Genomic DNA, 8331 nt, shown 5'->3' with positions numbered 1-8331 from the left:
AATTGAGACCCAAATGAGTCCTTTAATGTCATCCAACTGATTAATGCCAGTGTTTGGGTAAGTTTCTGGCCCCCAATCTTATATAGTTTCAATCTTCTAGTAATCTCTTCCATAGGTCCAGAGAGGAGGCACCATCAAATAAAACCTAGAGAATCAAGTCTTACATTCAGTGATACACATTTTTGCCCACTAGAGGCCAATTTAAATACAATTAAATGGTATGCTACACTAGGAAAGGGAAATGAGAGGAATTATACTGCAGAATAGTTCAACTGATATGCCATATGTTTGGGGTTTGTTTTGTAACTCTAACAGGTTCCTTTATTCTTGTTATCAATGCAGGGATGACTACTAAACATTTTGATCTTTATACTTTTAAGAATATTCTGTTCTTGTTTACTAAGTTCCCAACTTCACCTTTTCATCTTGCCTATGGTATCTTAAGCATCTCCATGACAACTAAATGTGACCTTAGATAAGGACTAGGAATTTAGAAAAATATGGATTACCACCACAGTAATCAGATCGCTACAGCAATGCAGGCTAGGATTGGGGCCTTGAGGTTCAAGTCCAACCAGTGATTATTCCAATTAGGGCTGCATGCTCTCTAAAAAAGCTTTTCTCCAATTTTAGTGCACATTTGAATCACCTGGCAAATCTGTTTAAGTGGAATACTAATTCAGTAGGTTTGGGGTGGGACCTGAGTTTGCATTTCTAACAGTCTCCCCGGTGATGCTGATGGTGCTTGCTCCCAGATTACATTTTAAGGAGCAGGGAGCATGAACCGTCATCATGCTCAAGTAGCATGTACAAATGAGCATATTTATGGTCCTGGAGGAAGTGCTATTTTTAACAACGGTACTGGTGAGCATGCCAGCTCTGATATTAAGTTGTGTGAACTTGGGCAAATATCTACCTTTCTGGGTCTCTGTTTTCTCATTCATGAAATTATGAATTTGGCCTGGATAGTCTCTAAGATTACTTCGGGTTGTAAAATTCTTTGATTCTCTGATTAAAAAAAGAGATATTTTAGAATCAAAGGCTTAGTTCAAGGGCAAATTTCTCCTATATTACAAGGAAAGGGAGTGGGGAGAGAAATCTACTGTGACTTTTGTATTTGTCTTCTTAATTCCAAATCCTCTGTGTCCTAAGGTAATTTATCTCTTCTGAATGTGCAGAACATTGGCATTCTCCATGAGAAGAGGCAACATTAATAGTGGACAACAGTTTTGGCATCTCTCCAATTCAGCTCTCAGTGTTCTCTTGTGACTGCTTCATAGGTAGCAGTTTTGGCTACTTGCTCATGACACTATCTCTCTAATAACAGCGGAAACCCTACTGTCTGCCCATTGGTTTCCAGTACTGGCACTCAATTCTACTTAGTCTCACTTGATTCCAGAAGATACAATGGAGAAGTACACAGACTCACCACCTACCTTGCAAGTAGAGCATTCCTCCCTTCAGACAGAGAATCTGATTCTGCAGCCACAAATACAGCATCTGACTGAAGAGAGTCCTGATCCGAGGGGCCAAGTCATGCCCACCCTGGCCACCCCAACGATGTCTGTACCCTGCTCACTTGAACATCTCTCTCAGTTTCACCATGACCCTGCTAATCTCTCAAGATTTCTTGCACAGTTGGCAACTCTTAAGTTCCCCAATCCTACAGATGATGTCCAAGTCAAGTTCTTTTTTGACTACTTATCTCAGCAGATGGAAAGTTGTGGAATCATATCTGGGCCCAACCAGAGCACTCTGCTGAAACAATATGAGAACTTTGTCCTTGAGTTCCAGCAATCATTTGGAGAGCCTACAAAACAGGAAATAGACCCTCTGAACAAAAAGGACCACTCCTCCTCTCAGCAGCATGCTTCTACTTTCCAGCTCCTTGCTCAAAATCTGAGCTGTAATGAAACCAATCTGAGTGGCAACTTCCAAGAAGGACTAGCTGACTCCATCCAGGATGAAGTGAGTGGCACAGATATGATGGACAACCTTCCAGACCTGATCACTCAGTGTATTCAGTTGGACAAAAAACAAAGTGACAGGCCAGAGCTTCTTCAGTCAGAGACCCAGCTCCCAATGTTGGCTTCCATGATCCACCCTCAAGCCTTTTCCAGCCCCACAGATCTGCCACCCAAGGAAGAACCTATACAGTTGCGTGGAAGCCAGCCACCTCTCACCCCAGCCAAACGAGCCCTCCAGCAAGAAGCTCAGTTGTGCCTCTACTGCAGCCAGGCTGGTCACTTCACAAGAGATTGCCTTGCCAAACGTTCTCGGGCCCCAGCAAGGATAAATAACCCAACTCACCAGTAAGAGAGGAGGTCACTTTGTAAACTTATATCCCTCTCACCTCCAGCCTTAAAGATTTATATCCTGAATTAACATTTAAAATACAGATGAGGAACTATGATACCACTTCATAGACAGTCATGAACTCATGTGCTTCTGGGAATTTAAAGAATCAGATCTTGTTCATTTGGTGACCTATCACAAAATCAAACCCAACCTGATAATGATGAAAACAATTCACAGGCACTTTTCTGCAATTGGAACCAATTCCCCAAGAGTACTGAAAGTCTGTAGGTGAAACTCTGGCTGATCTGAGCCAATGAAAACAACCGTAGAAGTGCACTGGGAACACCATTCCCTCCAATGGGTGAGATCTGGGTTGAGTTTGTTGGCCTAAATCTTCTGTCCCTAAGATTAGGCCCAAGACTTTCACCCTCACCCTTATTGGTCTATATTATAGATCCCTGTTGGTTTAGAACACTTGGTTGAATTCCTAATTGCATTCCATACCCTATCAACATTTTTCTATTGGAGGCTGGAACCTGCTCCACCTATTGACTAGAGTCCAGCTTCAATACAAACCAATCTTCATGGAAACACAACTCTACTACTGTTCCGTACAGCTATGTATTTTGTTGCTATTTAAAGACCTCTGCTTGCTCAAAAAAAAAAAAAAAAAAACACACACACACAAAAAAACACAAAACAACACCTGGATCTCTTAGCTATTGACAAACCAGATGGCATGGCCATTTGAAGACTCTGATTGGAATTGTTGGTCCACTTCCTTGAGAACTAGCCCTTCAGGCACATACATGTTTTTAACCAAGCCCGACTACTTCCAGGTTACTCTCCTCTTCCTACAACAACTTACTTTAGGTTATAGCATGTATAATGGCCAAGTCAAAATGGTCTAGGATAATGACCTCTGATAAATATTAATGAAAGTTGGGGAAGGAGTCTTCATCATAATTATTATGTCTACAGCATGTACTCCTGCCTTACCTGGCAGATAAGGGAACCTGGTTAAATAAATCTCCACTGAAGACTTAGGGTCAGGCTCTGTAGTAGTTTCTGACTCTAGAGGCCTCAGTGTGATCACCATTTAGGATCACTACCACTGATGTTGAACTCTATACCATTATGGACCACCTCTCAAGATCCTCATCTAGTTGAGAATCTTGAAAAGCAAATAATGGCAGACAACTTTCTGAACCATCCCATCTGACAAATCCTGGGGCATGAACATCAACACCATTGATAAATAAATCTCAAGAAGAAGTGGGGTTTGGTTGCTTGTGTTGTGCTCTTGGCACACAGGCACACACATCAGCTCTGTGTATGGATTTCTAATGCTTCTGAAGAAAAGTAGTGCCATGCTGGAGAGACACAATTTTCTAAAATGTTAAGGATATCCCGTGACAATTGATGCTTGCTAATAATAATCAGTCCTCTGTTCCCTGCTTCTTAGTGCTGATGTATGTCACCATAATTGATTTCCTGAAGAACGATCAGTAATTCCATATTCCCTAGCAGCCATCAAGACTGACAATGAAATGTCATTGTACTTTGGCCTTGTTCCTAGGAAATTATGCTAACTTTGACAGTACTTAAACCCACCTAGGACCTTACCATTTTCATCCTGTAACACTAACAAATAGATCATTTTTCCCATCAGTACCTTGCTAACCACTGTGCCAATCTTTATTTGCATTCACTAGGGGTCTCCTTTATCACCGGCTTGCTATACATCCACCTTACTCCATATGCTCTCACAACAAGGAGACCTGAATGCTCATATTCCAATTGTGCCAAGAAATTCCCACTGTGGTACTGGGATTGTATGAAAGCCTCTAACAAGTAGATCTATTTGAACTTTAAGTGTCTCTGGGATTACCTGGAGGTATCCTGATCTAGCACCCCCAATTCTGTAACAAAAGAGTAACCCAATAGCCTCCAAACACTTTCCTTACTGACCCCGGTATGGTCTTGGGATGCTGATGGGAGCATTCAGTTGGCTTCATCACCAATCTTTCCTTACCTTAGTGACACAATTTATTATTGTATGCTCTCTCACAAAGATGCATCACCTTATTTCCTGTTTGGACCTTCTCTCTACAACATCACCTTCTTCTCCAAGAAATCTTCAGATTTCATAGCCTCTCAGAACAGATAACTAATTCTGGGCTATAAAACCTCCCATTTCTAGAAGCTCTTTGTTGAGGAATTCCCAGTCAAGGAATTCTTGTGCTCTATGTGATACAATCCAACAATCATACTGAGCATAGGAATAGGATACTGGGATAACGCTTTACTGTCTACTAGCTAGCAACGATTTTGTTTACCACTTAAAAATTTTGTTATAATGACACCATCCATTTCAAATAGAATAAACTCATTATTTAGCATAAAGAGAGTTACACAGATGTTTTTCTCAGAACTTATACCAAAGTGAACTTCCCTGAGAGTGAAGCTAATTAAAGTCTACTGAGAACCGATGAGATGTAACCTACTTGATCATGTAGTCTGCAACTACAAAGACTTGGGGAGTCCTCAAGTCCAAACAAGATTGTAGTTTTAGGGAGGCAGATCTGCTACATGATTGATGCCATCCAGCAAGATAAGATCGAATCATTTTATGATAAGTCTGAAGAAGGAATTGTTAACAAGAGAATGTTCTTTAGGGAGTCTAGAAGAGGGGGCAATTAAAGAGGCACAGGGCGTTGATAATCTTTCTAGACTCAGAGAGGGGATGTTGACCAACATGATTTGGCAGGTCTATATACAGTGGGGTGGGAGCACCAGGCCATCCCAATTTGTGTTATTAGCCATTAAGATTACCACCTAACTCCCCTTGCTGAGATCCTATGTGTTAAGAAGTAATCTGATTGTAATTATGTTCCCATATAAACTTTGTTATGGGGAGAAAATTTGCTTATCAGCTGACATGAGTATTCTAGCCTATTCAGCAGTTAATTCTCATTATAAATAAATAAATTGGTTTTGGCTTCATACATCAGTCTTTTTGTGGGTTTTAATAGCGTCAATCCTCCAGATCCAAATCACTGCTGAGTGCACTGGAAAAACAAGTAAGATTCTCACAATGCAAAGTCAGTACCACAGTGTGAACCATAGTGAGTCCACTCAAGATTGGCCTCCCTGGGAACCTTACATCAACAGTCATCCTCCTTTTTTATGTCTCTCATTTGTCTACAGCTGTAATAAAATTCTGAAAGGTCAGTGTTTTTTAATTCCTGCACTTACCTCCGTTCACACCCAGAACCATGATATCTGCCATAAGTAATTACTTCTTATAATACTACACAGTTCAGTCTAACCATTAGAATATATCATCATGGATGAAGACATGACACATGACTATAGACATGAGCCTCTGACAAGCACCTTTAAAGAGGGAAGCCTGTATAATTGTCCTAACTTTCACCACCTCTATTCTGTCCAAATGGCAGCACATGGGACCCATGCCGTCACTGCCTTTACCTCTATCCAGGATGGTAAAACAGATATCACCCTTTTCTGGACTCTGGAATATCTTTTCCACCCAGCACCATCTAGCCTATGACCACAATAGTCATCCCTGAAACAAAATAGAGCATTTAGGATATACCAGCATCTTGGCAAAATCTAACACCCTTGGGAGAGCTCTGGGAGTTTAAGTCATATCTGTAAAGCCTTCTACATTGGTGGGTATGTTTTTGCCTCCCTATGAAGCTTAGGTCTCACTTGGCCAAGAGAATGGAAAAACCTTCAAGGGAGTATGGTGTCATGGGTCCTTAATATCATCTTCATGCAAGATTCACTGTCCACATTTTAAAAACAAAAGTCCCAGAAGTGAGTTACACTATTTAGTAGAGTCAGTAGAAAGATCTTGGTACCTAGACTATGCTGTCCAGTCATTGTTTGCCACTATAACTTTGAGAATTAATGCACTAAATTATCCATATTACTTCCTGGTATTGGTTTTGACTCTTGAGTTTACTTGAACCTGCTTCCTGCATACTGATTTCTAGTACATATCTAACATGGCACTAGTTCTCTTATTGGTCCAGTTCAGTGATAAGCCTAGTTGTGACTGTATTCCACTAACCCCATTTGCTTCATAGTAACCCAGTAGAGAACCATGTAGAATTTCAGTTTTCCCTATGAATGGAAGACTCATCCCCTTGGGCATAAAGTCTAGTTTTGTGTGCATCTAAAGAAAGAGAACTAATAGTTGGTGAATGCCTACTTTATGCCAGGCGCTGTGCTGAGTGCTTTAATTTGTTAATGATACTCACTTAAGTTCACATTACTAAAACATGGAATATCCATTTCTGGCATTTAGTACTCACCACACCTTTTTAAGATCAGTGTTATAAATTTGATTTAAAGATAGTGGGCCCTCATGCATTCTTCCATATAAACCAATAATCTCCCCAGCTTGCCCTTTCTAAATCTTCTCCAGCTCTACTCTGTGTTTAGTGAAGGACACTCATTACAAATGTATGCAGAATTCCAGGTGTGGACACAAAATAAATTTGAACAAGTTAACCTTTTTAAAATTACTGATTATTTTAAAATGGCATCCAGTAATTCTGGGGAGTTTTTGGGTTTCATCAGTATCTTGAGAGAAGAGTCATTGTGGACCCTTTCCTGAAAGCTGTAATTCTCTTTCCTAAATTGTAGTTGATGACACAAATCCCACTACTCTAAAAATATAGTTGGAATGTTTTAACAAATATGTATCCTTAAAACAACACTGAAGTTTATCTTTCTTCCCTCTCACAAGGTTTTCCTACACTTTTCCCCCAATTATTCATAATAATAATAATAATAATAATAACAGCTACAATTTACTGACCACTTACTACACATGTGCCAGGCATTATACTCTGATTTATGTGCATATTCTCTTTTAATTCTCACAATGACTCTCTTAGATATCTCTTATTATTATTTCTATTATGCAGATGAGGAAATTGAGGTTTAAAGTAGTTAAGGAAATTATCCATGAACACAGAACTAGTGAGTAAGAGGTAAGACTCAAATCCAGATACATCTAACAACAGAGCCCATATTCCCACATAGTACATTACTATCCATCTATAACATGATTCAACAAACTACTACCTGTGGGCCAAATCCAGCCTACTGCCCGCTTTAAAAATAAAATTTTACTGGCACCCAGCCAAAACACATTTATTTACATGTTGTCCATGGGTGCTTTCATGCTAGGACATGTATGGCCCATCAAACCAAAATTGCTTACTATCTGGTCCTTTATAGAAGTTTTCTGACCCCTGATCCACAACATATTGAAGTATTAAATCAGACCAGCCTTTGGGGCATCTCACTGTTTATATCTCCTTTCAAATGTCCTATTTATCCCTACTTTTTTATTTCTCACTTCTAAATTAATCCCACATTCATGATAAAACAATGGGGATTTGGGGGTGCCTTTTGATTTTGGCTTGGGTCATGATCTTGGGGTAGTGGGATCTAGCCCTGCATAGGGCTCTGTGCTCAATGTGGAGTCAGCTTGTCCCTCTCCCTTTGCTTCACCTCCCACCCTCTCTCTCTCTCTCTCCCTCTCTATTTCTCCATCTCTGGAATAAATAAGATCTTTAAAAAAAACTTAAAAGAAAAGCCAGTGGGATTTTGTAGAGGCTTGCACAGGATGCTTTGGGTAGTCTAAATAAATAAATTTCATTGGTACCCTTTTATCAACATGCAAACTTTCTGCATCAAACAACTCCAAGAGACTGGCTAGGTGTGGTTGTGGGGGTCATTTGCTGTTTGCCTCCCCAGCAAGCATTCTACTTTTACCAATGGACCCTAATTTTCATATAGAGACCCAACTTCTTTCCCACTTCAGTCCAACTTCCTGGATGGAATTCCACCTCCAGCCCTGAGACCCAGGCCTAAATCAATGGTCACATAGCATTTATCTGGCTACTGTGACTACTCCAGGTGTGGACTTGTATCCTAAACTTACCAATCAGAGTGAATTTTATGGCTTTTCTTGGAAATGTTGGACAA

The 8331-nt window shown here is 40.2% G+C and overlaps 1 protein-coding gene across 1 annotated transcript; it reads left to right on the top strand.

Annotated features, from left to right (window-relative positions):
• Positions 1-1407: 1407 nt before the first annotated feature.
• Positions 1408-2316, top strand: RTL4 (retrotransposon Gag like 4). Its single transcript, XM_028092275.1, has one exon. It carries the CDS (start codon positions 1408-1410, stop codon positions 2314-2316), a length of 909 nt encoding a protein of 302 aa, XP_027948076.1.
• The last annotated feature ends 6015 nt before the right edge of the window (positions 2317-8331 follow it).

This window comes from Eumetopias jubatus, unplaced genomic scaffold (assembly GCF_037043125.1).
Source record: "Eumetopias jubatus isolate StellerSeaLion01/CBP00866 unplaced genomic scaffold, mEumJub1_p1.0 scaffold_11, whole genome shotgun sequence".
Taxonomy (NCBI): domain Eukaryota; kingdom Metazoa; phylum Chordata; class Mammalia; order Carnivora; family Otariidae; genus Eumetopias; species Eumetopias jubatus.
This window is presented reverse-complemented; position numbering and strand designations above follow the sequence as displayed.